The sequence below is a fragment of the Vulpes lagopus genome, chromosome 24, assembly GCF_018345385.1.
Source record: "Vulpes lagopus strain Blue_001 chromosome 24, ASM1834538v1, whole genome shotgun sequence".
In the NCBI taxonomy this organism is placed as follows: domain Eukaryota; kingdom Metazoa; phylum Chordata; class Mammalia; order Carnivora; family Canidae; genus Vulpes; species Vulpes lagopus.
Genome location: NC_054847.1, coordinates 32,968,842 through 32,987,196, shown reverse-complemented (window position 1 = coordinate 32,987,196; position 18,355 = coordinate 32,968,842). Strand labels below are relative to the sequence as shown.

General features: G+C 35.9%; 1 protein-coding gene across 1 annotated transcript in view; it reads left to right on the top strand.

Moving 5' to 3' along the window:
- ARL5A (ADP ribosylation factor like GTPase 5A) overlaps positions 1–17,852 on the top strand; it is a 28,399-nt gene extending 10,547 nt beyond the window's left edge. The window contains exons 4-6 of the mRNA XM_041739582.1: positions 1,026–1,109; positions 7,858–8,009; positions 11,526–17,852. Coding sequence (XP_041595516.1) covers positions 1,026–1,109; positions 7,858–8,009; positions 11,526–11,574 — 285 coding nt within the window. The 3' untranslated portion in view covers positions 11,575–17,852. The remainder of the gene's footprint in view (positions 1–1,025; positions 1,110–7,857; positions 8,010–11,525) is intronic.
- Positions 17,853–18,355: the final 503 nt, after the last annotated feature.

Genomic DNA, 18,355 nt, shown 5'->3' with positions numbered 1-18,355 from the left:
AACTTCAGTAAGCATTTGGTCACGTTATTTGGAAAAGGAAAGGAAAGGTATATATGGTTAATACTTTTGTGTATAATGCTGCAGGTATCAAACTTATGACATCTTAAAAATTGAGTGTTTTTTTTAATGCCTTGGGTTAGAACTGATCTTACAGTAACGAAGTCACATATCAGTAAGTATCAAGTGAGAGAAGTAAAGTAGCAGCTCTTAGCAGCATCTGCCATATGGTTAATGAAATCTGAAAAATAGAAAGGACCTGAAAATTAACAGTGGTTTATCTGGAAATGAAAAGCTACTTCTAAAAAACAAACAGCGCAAGTTAATTAGAAGCAAAGTTAACTTGGGCATCACCAGTGCCGTCATAAAGTGACTACTTCTCCTCTTTTTCCCCTTGTATTTTTTGGTGCTGGTAGAGTCGAGGAGGAGGGGCAGTGTAGCTCGGTCCTGCGTGGCTCCTTTACAAGTCTCCTTGCATCTTCTGATGCTAGTCTCATCATCAGTTCAGGAAAGAGTTGTGCTTTTAGGCAGCAGATACCATTTATATAAAGAAGAGAGCATGGTTTTAGATAATGGATTTATTCTTTCAACTGGCTGATTTTTAAAAATTGATTTAAGTGTCACATTACTCCCATATCATGCCCTTGTAGAGTTTCAAATTGATCTTAATAAAACTATCTGTAGAAATATCTAAAATTTAGGATCACAATGTATTTTTTTCATATTGACTTAAGTGCATATAGTTGGATATAGGCCCATTACCATTGAAGATACTAATTTAGAAAACAAACGTGTTATATGTTGGTTAGAATGTTAACAATATTCTAATTGAGTGTTAGCTTTGCATTAAAAATGGATCAAACCTTTAGCCTTCACAATGTGTAGTAGGTATCTGGTTTTCCGGTAATACCATACCACAAGGTTCTAATCTCTTGATATTAGAGAGAAATCTGTAAATTAAATGAATACTTTATAAATTTTATAAATATCAAATTGTATAATCACTAATTTTTTTGTAATTATTTTAGTTTGTAATAGTTGTTGTGGACAGTACAGACAGAGAAAGGATTTCTGTAACTAGAGAAGAACTCTATAAAATGTTAGCCCATGAGGTAAGTAGGACTCCGATATTGTGTGTTGGGGACAGGGTGGTATTTCCTTTTTTTTGTTTGTTTTGTTTTGTTTAATTTTTATTTATGTAAGTAATCTCAACCACCAGTGTGGGGCTCGAACTCACAACCCCAAGATCAAAAGTTGCATGCTCTATGGACTGAGCCAGCCAAGTGCCCCTGTGTGTGGTATTTCTCACATTTGTTCTTTCTACTTTCTCATGGCGATACTACTTCAATTTTTTTAAATTTATTTTTTGAATAAACTTTTAATCTTAAATTTTTTTTTAGTAAGCTCTGTGCCCAACATGGGGTTTAAATTCAGGACCCCAATATTAAGAGTCACATGTTCTACCAACTGAGCCAGCTAGGCACCCCTACTTCAAATTTTTTAAAAGGTTATTTATTTGCTAGCCTTTCCTGCTTTATATTTGATGCTTCCCAAATTGAAAGTGTATCTGGAAACAGCAGAAAGATTGTAGTCAGTTGTAGAACTTTATTTTTTTTTTATCCTAGATTAATTTGGTCTAGAAGTTTTCCTGGTTGCAAAGACCCAAATTGGATTTCATTTTGCATTTTATAGATTAATTATACAGAAGGTTATTATTGTAAATGAGGCTTTAAGATACATTTTTTTTAAAGATTTTTTATTTGCGAGACGGACTATGCATGTACACATGATGGGGGGCGTGCAGAGGACAAGAGAGAGGGAGAAGCAGACTCCTCACTGAGCAGGGAGTCTGACTCGGGGCTTGATCCCAGGCCCCTGGGATCATGACCTGAGCCAGAAGTAGACACTTAACTGACCGAGCCACCCAGGCACCATTGAAATGAGATTTTAGAGTCTCATGGACATTTAGCAAGTCTTGAGTGTAACTCAGTTATCAGACTATATTTAAATATATAGCAACATGCTCTTATGTTTCTCTGATATTGTGCCTTTGACTAAATAAAACTATATGACTAGCCATATTTTCTTAGTCTTTGAGAAATACTACTGGTAGTATAATTTAAAAATTAAACTAGGGCAGGCAGTCCCAGTGGCCTAGCGGTTTAGCGCCACCTTCAGCCCGGGATCAAGTCCCATGTCAGGCTCCCTGCATGGAGTCTGCTTCTCCCTCTGCCTGGGTCTCTGCCTCTCTCTCTCTCTCTCTCTCTCTCTCTCTCTCTCTCTCTCTCTGTGTCTTATGAATAAATAAATAAAATCTTTTTAAAAAAATTTAAATATAGTCAGTAATGATAATAATAACTATAAAATCATGAAATACTATAGTAGCAATTGATTTTTTTGTTATGTCTTTCATTGCAGATTTAGGTTCTCAACTCATATTTATATGTGGAAATAGAAAAATTATATTTAGATATATATGTAATTTTTAATTTTAGTGGAATTTTAACAAAGCTTAAGAAAACTGGGATATCTTTTTGGGGTGCCTGGGTGGTACATTCAGTTTAAGCACTGACTCTTGGTTTCTGCTCAGGTTGTGATCTTGGAGTTGTGAGTTCGAGGCCTGCATTTGGTCTCCACGCTCATTGCAGAGTGCTTAGGTTTCTCTTTCCCACTTCCTTCCCTCAAATAAATAAATAAATCTTTTTAAAAAGCTGGGATATCTTTGTAATGGAGTTTCATATTAATTTTTTTTTTAATGGAGAGGGAGAGAGACATTATGTGCGTGAACTGGGGGGAGGAGAACAGGGAGAGGGAGAGAGAGAGAATCCCAAGCAGGCTCCACTGTCAGTGTAGAGCCTGACACAGGCTCAGTCTCATGACCCCAAGATCTTGACTTTACCTAAAATCAAAAGTCGGTTGCTTAACCAATCGAGCCACCCAGGTGCCCCTGTATTAATACTGTATTAATATTAAATTAATATTTAATTTAATTTAAATACTTAAATTTGATTATTTGCTTTTGAGATTTGAAGAATTTTGGAATGTTTCAGGCAGCCAGTCAAGGCTTAAGGACACCTAAAAAAGTGGTTGTGTAAATGAAGGTCCTGTTTTTCTTTTTTTTTTTTAAGATTTTATTTTTTTTGAGAGAGAATACATACAAATGGGGGAAGGGCAGCGGGAGAGGGAGAAGCCGACTTCCTGATGAGCAGGAAGCCTGACACTGAGCAGGTAGCCCGACGCTGGGCTCCATCCCAGGACCCTGAGATCACAACCTGAGCTGAGGGCAGACACTTAACCATGGAGACACCGAGGCGCCCTGAAATTCCTGTCTTCTGTGTGGTGATCACGCTTACCATGATGCACCTTCCCATTTTGGATTGATTCTGGCAACTGTTTTAAGCCCCTTGGATTTTTTTTTTTAATATATGTTGTTAATCATGCATTTAAAAGTTTGATTCTAGTTTGAGAAATAAATAATAAGCTATAAAACTGGTAGAAAACTAAGGATTTTATTTTATTTTTTATTTTTCCCTTTGTATTTTACATCAAGGGGTTATTGTTTATACCGAAAGGTTTTAGTTGTCTTTATGAAGACTTAGGGGAAAAAAAAAATTAAGACAAATGTATTTGTCTTTTGGCTGTGTTTTTTACTATCTTAATGGGTAGCCTCCTTCTTTAATTCTTACTCTAATTGACCAATATATAGCAGGATCCAAAAGCCCAGTAGTAGGACTCAGTCATTGAATTTTACTAGCTGGGGGGCATTAACTTGAGCTGATTACCTATAACTTCATCAGTTATGGGTGTTACCCATTTTTTATGGATTTGTGTACTGAGGCCCAGAAAATTACATGACTTGACCAGATTTTTAAGAGCCAGGATTTGAATTTAGGCATTCTTATTATTCAGGCCCTTTGCTAAGAAAAAAAAAAGAAGAAGGACAGAAATAAGGCCTAGTTGGAAAGTGAGATACTGAGTAGGGAGACTGCCAGAGAGAAAAAAGAATTAACAGTCGGGAGCTAGATTAAGCCATTTAATAGAAGCAGGAAGAGCCAAATAGGCAGAGTTTTAAGAGGGGCAGAGGTATCAGGAAAAGGATGTGTGAGTGAAAAACAAATTCTGACATGGATTTAGTCAGGTGTTTGATATATACCATAGTAATCAACAGAACTTTATTATCATCACTAATAATATGCTTTACATGTATTTCTAGATACCAAACTATAAAACGATTTTTTTTAAAGATTTTATTTATTTATTCATGAGTGACACAGAGAGGGAGAGAGGCAGAGACACAGGCAGAGGGAGAAGCAGGCTTCCTGCAGGGAACCCGACGTGGGACTCGATCCCGGGTCTCCAGGATTATGCCCTGGGCCGAAGGCGGTGCGCTAAACCGCTGAGCCACCCGGGCTGCCCTATAAAATGATTTTGAATATTTCTGAAAGCTACTTTTTTTTTTTTAAGGTTTTATTTATCTATTTGAGAGAAAGAGAAAGCACAAGCCGGGGAGCGGGAGAGGGAGAAGCAGGCTCCCCACTGAGCGGGGAGCCCTGTATGGGGCTTGATCCCAGGACCCTGGATCATGACCTGGGCTGCAGGCAGATGCTCAACTGACTGAGCCACCCAGGCGCCTCCTGAGAGCTTCATCTTAAATGAAGTGCAAAACTTTGAATCTCATGAATTTTAAAATAGTTCCACACACAAAGGGATAGATGAAGTTTTATTCAGAGTGACTCAACTTCTAGGAATTATCTTCGCAAATGAGGCTTTGAGAAACAAACTGACAACTACATATGGCATATGGAAGACGCTAAGTAAATATGTCTTGCATGTGCTGCTTGCTGTTCATTTTCTTAACTAAATGAAAAAATATTTTTAGACCTTTAACAACAATATATAATAGGTAGCAGAAAGTTTTTAAAGTTTAAAACAGCTGATGTATAAAAATCACCACTGCTCACCTTGTACTTTGCTTTGCCCTCATGTTGAGTCACCTTGATGAGCAGCCTTAATCCAGTATATATTTTTCTCTTGTTAACATGATGCATAATCTGTCCTCAAGTTATTTAATAAAAATTAAAGGAAGATTTTCTTTCTTCTCTTCCTATATTCTCAAGAATAGGGAAAATAGCTATTTTAAAACAAGAACCCAAAATTTAAAAATTTGAGCTAGTGAAATCTAGAAAAGTTAGATTCAATATGGGTTTTATTTTGATAATAAATAGCTTTATTTTTTATGATTTCCAATTTTGAGTCTAGGTGCTTCCCCAGATTTCATCACCAGGAGTAGTGGAGTATAGACTATGTACAAGTAAAACTATCTGTTCTAACTTGTGCCACGTATTTCTAATGTTGGAAATGTGCTCTTTGAACATGCCAGCATTAGCAATCCTGACCTATAAGATTTCAACATACCCTAGCAAGAGATATTGAAACCTGGAAGATAGGCAGATAGGAATTCCATTCCATGGAAAGTCCATCTACTCAGTGATTCAGCCACATATCAACTATTGATAAGTGTTCTGTTTTCCATTTAGGCTAGGAGAAAAAAATACTTGATCCTTGATAGTGAACACATAGTAGATGTACTGGTTATAGTTCATCTCTTCACCTTTTTTTGCCTTTTATATGGTCAGGTAAACTGAACATAGGTAAAGTAAATTGAATGTAAAATCTTAGAACTTAATGTTCTAGATATCCCTTTCTTACCATGCTTTTCAGCAACTTGGTCATTAACCATGGCAGAGTAGTTGCCACCCTGCAGAGGGCGCTGTAACTAAAAGTCTATCTTGATTGTTCTATAAAACCTTTTTTATAGCTCTTTTTAACCAAATAAATTTTTTTTAAAGATTTTATCTATTTATTCATGAGAGACATAGAGAAAGGCAGAGACACAGGCAGAGGGAGAAGCAGGCTCCATGCAGGGAGCCTGATTTGGGACTTGATTCCGGGACCCTGGGGTCACGCCCTGAGCCAAAGGCAGATGTTCAACCACTGAGCCACCCAGGCGGCCTCAAATAAGAAACTTATTACTTACATTTTTTTATTGACATCAGAAAAAGAATCAAATTAATGAAACAGTATTCTCACAAGAGTAAAAAATGTGAAGCAATGTCATTTTGTATATACTGAAGACTTTCTTGTTTCAAACAGATATACACATGATTGAAATAAAAATATCCTATAAAAATCCCTAAGAAGAATAATGTCATTCAACACAGCTGAAAAAAACTTGAAAGCACAGCATTAAAACATTAGTTTTCTCAGTATCTCTTTATATGTATATGTATATATATATATATATATATGTAGTATTTTATGAAAGGTAAATCTACCAGTTGAGTACAATCTGTTATGGATTCTTATCCCAGGATCCAGGAATGGGCTTTAGGGTATCTCTTAACACCCTAACATCATATATAAGCATAAATACATTTTTGTGAGGAAAAGGTCCATAACTTTCAATAGATCTTATCAAGGAAGTCCCTGGCTTTAAAAATGGGAAAGGGGGGACACCTGGGTGGCTCAGTGGTTGAGCACCTGCCTATGGCCCAGGGCGTGACCCCGGGGTCCTGGGATCAAGTCCCACTTCGGGCTCCCTGCATGGAGCCTGCTTCTCCCTCTGCCTGTGTGTCTACCTCTCTGTGTCTCTCATGAATAAATACATAAAATTTTTAAAAAATGTTTTAATGGGAAAGGGAAGGGTAGGATAGAGCAAAAGGAGATGAATAACCATTGACCTGCTTTTTGAGTAAAACATTAAGCCAGTCACTTCGGGGTGTGCACAAAGATCAAGCTGCTCCTCGTCTGCAGGGCAGCGGATGAACTGACGTTTACCCGAAGCCAGGTATGGAACTGGCATGTTTGTCGCTGCCACAGGACACCCCAGGAGGTAGGTGGCAGCCTCCGCGGTTTACCACGAGGAGCAGCAGCTGTGGCGGGAGGATCTCCGCTCAAACCCGGTGGTGCTGCGGAGTTGCTGTGTGACCTTGTAGGAGTCACTACTGCGTCTCAGTTTCCTCTCGTCTAAAATACGAATAGCAAGGCCTACCTTACAGGAATCTCACGAGGATTAAAAAGATCTTGTTTGGAAAATGGTTAACGTAATGGGTGTCTTGCTCAGATTAGATGATAAATGTTAGTTATGAGGAACGGATCTGGAAAGATTAAGGAATTTGCCTGAGGCAAAGCCAGGAAATGGTAGAACTTACTGTCTAATTGGGAAATATGACAGGCCTACTGCCAATCCAAAATGACCCTATCAAATATTCAAATCTAATAAATCTTCACGGACAAGGACAGACAGATCTTGGAAGAGCAGGATTGGTTTAGGACAGCACCATCCAACTGAGAGTTAAGCTCTGGAGCCTTCAGGCATACGTTATATACAATGAATTTGTTTCTTACGTACCTGGAAAGTACTAGCTCTAGGTATGCGTACCTGAAGAATTAAAAAAAAAAAAAAAAAAAAGAACGGATTGGAGTAGAATGTTGAAAAGCTCTTGAGTATGTGCCATGCTAAAGAGTAGCTCTTAGTCATGGAAACCTAGTTTTGGGTTTGGGGGAGAGGTAAATATGTATCTGAAGACATGACTTCTTGTTAAATATAACGCTTAGGATCATGAAAAATGTAATTTAGGGACATAAGGAATATGTAAATCCATATAGCTATAGAAGTGTTTATTTAAAATGTATTTAGTTTTAAGTTTACTGTCCATCAGCGTAAAAGCTGTGAGATGCTTTTATGTCAAGGAGTCGAGGAATTCTAGATCAAAAGATCAAAAGTATTCAGTTAATTAGGTTGGAAAATCAATGAAAAAAAAAATGCACCGGCCTTTACAGTTTTGTTTGCTTCTCTAGGACCTACGGAAAGCTGGATTGCTGATTTTTGCTAATAAACAAGATGTTAAAGAATGCATGACAGTAGCAGAAATCTCCCAGTTTTTGAAACTAACTTCTATTAAAGATCACCAGTGGCATATCCAGGCGTGCTGTGCTCTTACTGGCGAGGGGTAAGAGGTCTTCCTTTTGGAAAACATGTATTTCTTCTTAAAATCAGTACATATTTAATCTACCACGTATGAAAGAATATAAGGGAGAGATGTAAGACATCGTTCTTATCTGTACCTAGAGAGTTTTTAGCATGGGTCTATAAAGAACAAAACATGAATCATACATGTAATATGTGTAAACGCACTGAACTAATGCATGTGAACAAATAGATGATAGAATTACTGCAGAAATTCAGAGAAATGTCAAGAAGAGCTGGACAAGTCAGGAAACACTTCTTTCACTGGTGGAGGGCTTTCCACACACTGTATCATTTATTTATGATAACAATTCCGTGGACCGATTGTTTTTCATTTACATTTTATTCATAAAGAAGCTGAACTGGAAAAGGACTCAAGCATGAGACTAATTTGGGATACTCCCTTTGCCACCAGCATCGTCAAGAGGGAGTTGCTGCACTTTCAGAAGCGGGGGTCGAGGGGAGCTTGGAATGGGAGAGGGGTTTGGGAAAGAAAGGCAGGTGCCTACTGTAGAACTTTGCCCTGGTCCAATGCCCAGAGACAAAAGGATTTTAAGAAAGAGGTGGTTGTCAGCATTGTCAAATAGGTCAAGGGTCAGGAGGTGGGAGAGAGCGCTATTAGGAGAGATGGAATAAAGGAGGTTCGAAACAGGACAAAAAGCTAAAAGATATGAGCAAGTTAACGTTTTTGTTGTAGTTGTTTTTCCAAAATATGATGGATCTATGTGTTGAAAAGCAGTGAAAAATAATTAAATGGTAGATGAAGATTCTAATTAGAGGTCTTAGATTTGAGATACAGGAAAGGGCAGAAACTCGGGGCAGAGCAAGGTAGCTTCAGTGGCTCATTCGTTCACCTTCACCATGGTCTCGAGAGGAAGAGAGTTTCTCTCACCAGCTCCCTCATCTGTTTCCCTTGCCAAACACCAGAGGAACCTCAACTCCAAATTGAAGGCCTCTACTTAGAATCCCTCATGTATGTATTTAAAAGCAGAGAAAAAAAGAATTAAATCAGAGATGAAGCTGAACTTGCCCCTCCCTCCTAAGCTGAATCTTAGTGAAATAGAAGGCCCTGTTGCCTGATTACAGACATGAGAGCATAATTAGAACCTCATAAAAGCATGTATGTTCGTTTAAAAAAAAAAGTCGCAGATAATACTGATTGTCCACATGCTCATTTAGGTAAAAATGTCTTAACCATTTCATATTTTTTTGTCAAGTAGTTGAATACATGTTGATACAGGTATATCTTTATGTGATAACATATAAAGCAAAAACATTGATTTTCATACTGAATTTAGCAGCAAAGAAGATCATGTAGGATTGGTAAAAGATTTGACTTACGTACTTTGAGTAATTGTGTGAAAAATATCATTACTTAGGGTAGATACGAACCCTGGCAGTTTCATTTTTAAAAGAGGAAATAAAAGAGTAACATGCTTATCAATGATATGAGTTACATTTATTGTCCTCATTGAACTGAGTTAACAATCCAAAGATCTATAATTATGTTATTGTCAATTTATGAAACATTTCAGAGATTAAATGTAAGCTTTAGATTATGATGCCTTGTATATAAGTTTTAAAATTTTATAAAAGAATAATACATACGTACTGTAGAATGTCTTATAACTTTGGAAATATTATCATACAATTACAGAAATCAATAAATCCCCAAAAGGGTAGTGGTTACTTTTTTGGTGTAAGGTCATCCTAGCCCTAAGCAAGGTGATGAAATGTGTGTGTTTATTAAATTGTGTTCTATATTTTTCTATGTCAGAAATATGTCATATTTATTTTTAACCAGAATTATTAATATGTGTGTATAAATTCAGAAATGTGTTTAAATTTGCAATAATTCTTTTACCTGTGTTTAGGATAAAAAAGAACAAGAAATAAAGATCTCCAAATACCCAGAAAAAAATAAAATAAAGGAGGAAATAAATAGATGGTGATGGGATAACTTTTCAATTTTGGTTTGTGTGGGCTTCTCTTTGCAATAGTTCTCGAGTGGAGATGTTTGGTTTGGGAGAAAATGTTTCTCTTCTGCAGTCTAGCCACCTTGGACTAAGCTGTAGGTTTTAGGGTTAGTTGGCATTTTGACTCCCACCCCTGCCATTTGCCAACATCTTTTAAGCCTGGGTTCCGAACCTCTTGTAGTGTGGGAAGGGTTCTGGTCTCAGCGTCGTGAGGATTAAGATAATGGATATTAAGTACTCAGCACAGTTTCTGGTTTGCTATTAGGTAACTGCTGTCATTTAACACTTTGGAGTTAATTTATTTGCCTATTATTTTATTATTTTGCACCATCTATCAGTAGTTTATACATAAGGAATCTAGTAATAGTAGGGCAAGTAAGAGCCAACAGCAAAATAACCATTTATTCGCCTCATTATTTTCTTCTTCTTCATCTTCTTCTCCTTCTCCTTCTCCTACATTATTAGATTCATACTTCCACAAAAATCTGAGTCTGGTGTTTTTAATTAAATATGATAGCATAGTTTCTCATATCTGTTAAAGCTCCTTATATAGAATAGTTAATATTTTATATAACAGTCTTTCATTTTGTTATAATATGTACAACCCTTTCCTCCTGCTAAACATTTAGTTTCTATTATCATAGTAAACATCTCTTTCTATATTTTGTGCTGTTCTCAATTAACTGGTATTAGTGATAAGAGATTTTTTCCCTTCAAATTTTTAAAATATATAGATGTAATATACATATTATATGTATACTTTGTTTTACCAGCTAAACTATATATTAATTTCCCTGCCATTTTTTTTAAAATTTATGATAGTCACAGAGAGAGAAAGAGAGAGGGGCAGAGACATAAGCAGAGGGAGAAGCAGGCTCCATGCACCGGGAGCCCGACGTGGGATTCGATCCCGGGTCTCCAGGATCGCGCCCTGGGCGAAAGGCAGGCACCAAACCGCTGCGCCACCCAGGGATCCCTCCCTGCCATTTTTATTTCATTTATATCATGAGCATTTTATCATACTGTAAAATCTTTGAAGGAAGTTTTTAATATTTGATGTTGTGAATGTTCTATAATTTAAATTTTTTTCTCTATTTCAAGGGATTTAAATTTTACTTTTACCTATTAAAAATGCTATGATGAATAGTCTAATACATCAACCAGACCTTGTCTCTTATTTTTTTTTTTTAGAATATATTTCTAGGAGTAGAAAAAAGGTATTGGTATTTTAAATATTTCTGATATGTATTGCTAAATTACTTTCTGTTGATATTCATTATATAATTATTGAGCTCCTTCTGTGTGTCAGGCAGTGGTCTAGAAACTGGAGACATAACAGAACCAGAAAAGCATGAATGTACTACTATGTGTGAGAGTATTGCTTTACCAGCATAACAGCAACATTAAATATTATTGATTTTTTAATCTTTGTTGTTTAAATAAATGAAAAATGGTATTTTTTAGTTTGTTGTTCATAGCTTTTTAGTTGATAATTTAATCAAATGACTTTATATTCTTTGTAGATTATGCCAAGGACTTGAATGGATGATGTCACGACTTAAGATTAGATGATCTCTACTGACCTCTGCTCATGGACTTTGTATAAACGAAGTGCTGGACTTTACCTGAAAGCTGCAAAAATTAATGGTTTAGATATATTTATAATAAACTGACGTAAACTTTTTCTATAAGAAGAAAAATTAAGACCACTTATTTGAAAACAAAGATGAAGTCTCACTTTCCAATCTGCTTTCTCATTAGTTCCTTCCAAAGCAAGGTCTTTAAAGCTGTGATTGCCATTTTTCTCATAATGAATCCTCTCAGGACATTGTGTAGCCTGTGGTAAGTACAAAGGGAGAGGAAGAAATTTTTCATTCTAAGAGCTTTATTATCAGTATAACCCTCCCTAGTTGAATGTTGTTCTCTTCTTGTTGCATTAAGTCAAAATACAAATCACACTCAGTTTCCAATATTTTAAAATGTAATGTTAATTATGAAAAGTATTTTGCATAAGGTTGTATATGTATTGTGTATATACCTCAAGTTCAAGTTACGGCTTTGATTATGTTCTAAAGAAAAGCAAATAACACAAAAGTAATAATATCCTTAGTTATAACCATAATGAGATGAATACTGGCATTGGTGTTAAGTGCCGTTTTGTGCTTTCCCCCTATGTTCTCTGTATTGTACTAACCGATCCCCAAAATCATTGAGCTGCTCTTTAAAAAAAAAAAAAGGAAGAAAGAAAGAGAAGAAAGCTCAACATTGTGTACCCATTTTTTGTTGATCAAATTACATAAATGAAAACATGTAATCCAACTGAGTGGAGTACTGCAAATTTTTGGCTTAGTATTATGAATGGACAGGATTTCATGTTGAGCAATTATCAGATTGTTCCCTTTATTGGATCTATGCCATCTGAATTACTGAGAAAATTGTTAATCCATTAATTAGTCCATCATTAATTGTGATTACAATTATCGAGTGATTTTTTTTTTCCCGCAACGTTAGTGGGAAGATGTTGTGTCAAATATGTCTGCCCAGAGTAGTATCACCCTATAAATATTATCAAGAAATTTACCTAGAGTCTTCTTAGGTATTGAATTATATATCCAGCATTTAAAGTGAATTTGAGATGAAAAGTAAAGCTTATTTTCTAAGCAACGAAGGTTATTTCATAATTTGAAAATTTCTCATTGTAGGAATTGGGATAGTTTGAGATTTTTCATTTCTGTGCATTTTCTTTTATCTTCTTAATACCACGTGAATGCATTGACGATTATTAAATACAAATTATTTTTAATGCTTTTAAGAATTCAGTTTAAAAGTTGGTCAACATGATATATTATTTTTACAAAGAAGTAACTTGGCCCCAAATATCTTGTTTGCTTAGGATTTTTTTTCCTTCACTGAAAATGGGAAGCTATGAAGGTTGAAGGTATTTCTGTTGTAACTTATAAACAAACTTACCCTAATGTGTTCAGACATCTTTTTGGGTACTCTTTTTGCATGTGTTTCATGCCCTAAAAATCTGAAGGCTGATCCAAACTGGCATGTTTTAGGATATTGAAGAAAAGAAATAACTACTTTTAATACCAGCCTTTTAGATTTCATGCAGATTTTGATGAGGAATAATAAATAGTATTGACAAGTATTGACAAAACTCCAAAAGTTTCTTTCTGTAGCATATACTCAATAACTAAATCCAAGTCAGGCATGGGAGATCAGTGTTTAACAGTGGACGTTTTGTGTTTCATATTTATAGTATAATGTTCATAATGCAAGTATAACATTTTAATATTTGTCAACTTGCTTTTACAAAAGTAAACTCCAAATTACTAAGCTTTATTTGTTCATATGTTCTCATACTTTTCCAAATCACTATTATTATTAGGAATGACTTGTTTTATATTAAAAACTCCCTTAAAAATCCAAATCTCTTTTGCAGATGTCGCATTTTCACCAGAGATAAATATTCTGTAAAGTAGTCCAGCAAATTCGCATCTTTTACCCTTTTTATCTTTCAATTTGAAGAATCGTGGTTTAGTCCCGCGGCTTGTTGCCGTAGGAGTTCAGCACTACACCAGCACACGCCCTTGCCGTCAGGGCCTTGGCTAGAATTCACTCGTGATTGGATGTGTAAGGTGTGCACTACATCGTTACGGTTGGTGTCCTGTAGCAGGTCGTTGACATGGCATCGTGAGGATGCAAGAAACCTTAAACCACATTTACAGAACACGATTCTTTGTTACATTCTGTCTTCTCTAAGCGAAGCATTAGAAATAAGATTGTACCTGTACACTGTACGTAGAACCAAAATTACATGAGAAAAAGACTTTTAATTCACGTAAGAATATACATCAAGACAATTTAAACAGTATTATTTCCAGATCCAATGGAGAGCCTCAGGAGTAGTCCTATTGGCAATTTATATGTAGTTTGAGTAGGATTAAGCAAAAGGCATTGCTTTTGGTTTTTAATATGCTACTTTTGGGTGTAAACAGTCATCTTATTTAGAGCCGTTGTGCTCACCTCTGAAAAGAACAGATTCATACCTCTGTACATGTGGCTGAATTTAAATGTTGTTTGATATTTTGAAAGGCATGTAATCTTGGTGAAAGTAACCACATGCTACAAGCATTTAAATATGTTTAATTTTGTGATAATAGCATTTATAAAGTATATCTTACACATTATATCGAGGAGTCTAGTTTGAGGATTTTCAGTTCTCTCTTATTTGGCTCTTAGGACGGGCAAAGAATTCAGTGAAGGCAGGTGGTTGGGGGAGCCGGGGGAAGTGGGTATAGAATATGACATTTTGCCTTAAGAATAGAGAAGCGCTTTAGCACTGCTGGCTGGCATTTTTAATGCAGATAGTTAAAGTGATTTTAGAAGTGTGGTGTGAAATAGAAGAGTTTCTGTTTTCTGGCCTTTAAGAAGTGCCTAGTAGGTAGTTACAGAAAAGTACAGGGAGCTTGAGGAAAGGCAGGAAGTCCCGGAGATGTTCCTTTCTTTTTTGTCTGAGTGTATAGAATTAAGATGCCTAGAAGTGGGATTTTATTGTCCTCTCTCTTGTAGGCATTTTACATTTCTTGCTGTGACTACAGCAACCACATACAGTACAGACAACCTCAAAATCTGTTTATATTTGTGTAAATAGAAAAACTGTAGACAACTTTCTAGTTTTCTCTGCAGGTGTTTCTGGGAATTTATCTGTAGTGTGTTCTGCTTTATACCTAGAGGATAGCAGCACATCCCAGATTTTCTGTGGATTTGGGGATCATCTTCTCTCGATGGCCCAGTTGTATGTTGGCATCAGTCCCTCTTTCGAAGCTGGGTAGAGACGGGGTTTCTTGGCATGGCTTATCCTTGACCCCTCCCAACTGCCGAGATATATGCTGGAACTTCTTACTTCAGATCAGAGCTTCCTATAGCTCAGCCATCCCTTGCTCCCCTGTATCTTCATTCACCATCAGTGAAGGTATGTTACCCGGTCCTAGAGGTATTCCAAACTTTGCCTTACAGCCCTCATTCCCTACACCACCAGTTTCTCGGTAGGTTCTCTAGTTCTTTGCTATCTCCCCACCACTGGCTTGATTTACCAGTTTGTACTTTGCTCATTAGAGAGTATTGCCAGGATTGTTGAGTATATCAGAAGACTGGCTTGCTGTCCATACGGTATATAAATGTCAGTAATAAAATCGTTTATACTGTATTTAACATTTTATTGCTTCTTAATTTTAGCTTCATAGGCTGAATAGTAGATTCAGAAAGGTGACAACTGTCTAGACTTTGCCAGTTCCTTAAGCTGTTAGTTAGGCACGGACAGGATGAAGTTACGTGTATGTTATCTTCCCATTACCAAACATAGATCGCATTTTGGAGGATACCTGTGCAAACGATTTAAGTCGGTAAAAAGATGCCAAACCAAATTTGTATGTAGTGTTTAACCTGTAAAACCTATGGTTTTACATCCTTAAAACCATAGCCCACATTCTGTTTTGTTCCTCATGTTTTACTTAAAGAACACAGATAAACATTAGATGTCTAAAGGAATTAGTAACGAGAAGCCTGTCTTTACAAAATAAACCTGTTGAAATGGGCTTTAAAAAACATCAGAATCATCAACCATCATGTGTTGATTCTGTATAGATAGAGAAACAGTATAGAAAGTACTCATTTAAAGTTCCACGTATACAAAATGGAACTTCATGCTCCCTCAAAGAATGTATGATAGTCTTAAACTCATATTGGTGAAATAAAGGGAAAAAATTTAAAAGCTTTGGATTTTAAAAAAATGACTTTCTATTAAATGCTAAAATGCTGTGTGGAATTATGAAGAAATTGCTACAGGATAGAGTCGGGCTAATTATGCAATTTTTCAAATCAGTTGTCTAGTTATGTATTATTCTAAAAACTAAAGTGTATGGTCTTGCCTGCTAGATATGCTGTTCTTTGAAAGAAGATTCTCATAGTCTGTACTCAAGAAGTGCCTAAAATTGATGTGTGTGGGATTTTAAGTCCGTCTAATAAATTATATATATTTTTTTCTATGGCATTATATGTGCTTGGTGTACTGATGACACAGCCCTGAGAATTTCTAAGTCACAGTTTGTGCTTTATTTGAGTAAAAAAAAAAAAACCCTAGATTACAAACCATAGTAAACATGAGCAAAACCATTGCCCTTTTGTTAAGGTAGAGGCTAGAAAACTGAAATCTATTTCTGTTTTTTTTTTTTTAAATAGCCTTCATACACAGAAAATTATATTGTGCATTTTAAAACCTTAGTGAAAGCTTATTGCTTATATAAGAGTAGCCTCTTAACTCTCCTCATACTTAGTGGTTAGTAATTCTGATCATATTGTTTAGCTCTGGATCCATTTTGTGTGCATACCCAAATCTTTCCTCTTTGTTAAGAGTCTACTTAAAAACTAAAATATTTGATAGACTCCTATTATGTTTCTCATAGTTCCCTCCTTTCTTTCTTTTTTTTTCTTTTCAGGCCATAGAATGTGACTATAAATTCTGGGGGCCGAGACTTGATTCTTACAATTACATTGTCTTTATATTTTAAATAATCTTGCATGGAAAGTGAAATCTGTACATGATTTTAAATAATTGTATACTATTCTCTTCTCCAAAACTTCTGACATTGGTGATATACAGAATTCCTCTAATTATTTTTGCTTGAACTAGTCATTTAGATTGGAGTAGCCTTTTTTTATATTATGTCCCTCTACGGTTTTTTTGAGAGGAGGTGATACCTGCAGAGCACTTTTAAAGATATTTTCTTGGTTAATGTTCAAAATAACACATTGAGGAAGAAGCTACAATTATGACTAAGAAGGGCTCTTTTGGTTGCTAGAGATGAGAAAAATGTATACTAATTTTAATTTGTGCTTACAAACAATTTTACTAACAGTATTGATTTTAAATATGGTAAATTCTTGTAGATAGTCTTCCTTCTTTATCGTATTTCCTTAAAGAAGCCTAGATGAAAATGCGTTTCAAGTCCTCTATTTGTATAACTACCCCTCCCAAATTGAGCTCTATGCATATTGACATAGTCGAAGCCACATTTAATACAACAAAGAAATTAGAACACCTTTTGAAAGTTTTTAGGTTTGTTGTATTGGAATTTCTAATGTGATAAAAGGTTTTGAGTCAAGCTTTGTAATGCACGAAAACGCAGAAGATTTGTCTTCTCTCTTTTTTTTGAACTTGTGTTTCCCTGTATCCTAAGAAAACTTTACACTCAAGGAATATTCCAAAAAAGTAAGGATCTTAGAGCACTTGGGTGCTTTTATTGTTCATCACCGCTGATGTGTTAGATACCTAGGGAAATAATATTTTGGGGCTTTCTTGGCAAGACAACTTTGTGGATGGCTGGAGCATATTTCTGTTTTGCGGAATGCTGGGAGGGAGTGGCAGATTGCAGTAGGGACCTCTCCATTGGTAAAGCAGTCTCATCAGCTGCTGTTTTGCAGATGTGTTACTTACAGCAGTGTTCTTGTCTCCAGAACTCACTAAGCTGTCAGGTTCCAGAAATGTAAGGGATGGGTCAGGTGACCAGCGGTAGGGCCTTATTTATTATGAAATAAAGGAATCATGTCAAGATATATTTGGGTGGAAATGAAAAATAATTTTTTACTGGTGAATTTCCATGTTTAATATGTATATTAACTTTTTTTTTAAAGTTGCATGTTAACCTGGGATAAAGTGTTGTCTCTGCTTTATGCTTTGAGTAAAAAAGGAAAAAAAAAAAAAGATGGGTTAAATTGTTACTCTACTATGTACTATTACATATACCTTTTCTTTTAGAAGGGGTTAATTATAATTATTATTCACACGTCTGTGTTGTCAGTGTTTTTATTCTGATTTATTCTCTGAATGTGTTCAGACTTAGTGATGATAGCCTTATTTACCGGCCAGGGCTGAGATCAGCCAGGACAGTTGGAAAGATATAATAGCTGCATTATGCAAATGACAAAACGATTGTCCTGATATTCTCTAGGAATCTTTTTATGGAACTTAGATAATAGAGAGCTTTCTGGTTCTTTCTTCTGGATATTTGAATTGGACATGAACTAGATAAATAGTGACCACTTTAACTAATTTGTCTTAAACTGAGAAAAGTCCTGTCATTTAAAATGAATATTATTAGAGTGAACTTTCATGAGAGTGATTGATAGTAAACAAGAAAAGTGAAGGAAAAGAAGTAGGAGAAGAGGAGTCACCCCCGTGCGTATGCTTATTTGGATATGGTCTGTGTCCCCTCCATTGGAACGTAAGCTCTGGGGCAGCCGAGGACTAGGAATGTTGTGTTGACCAGTTTATATCTGTCAGTGCTGA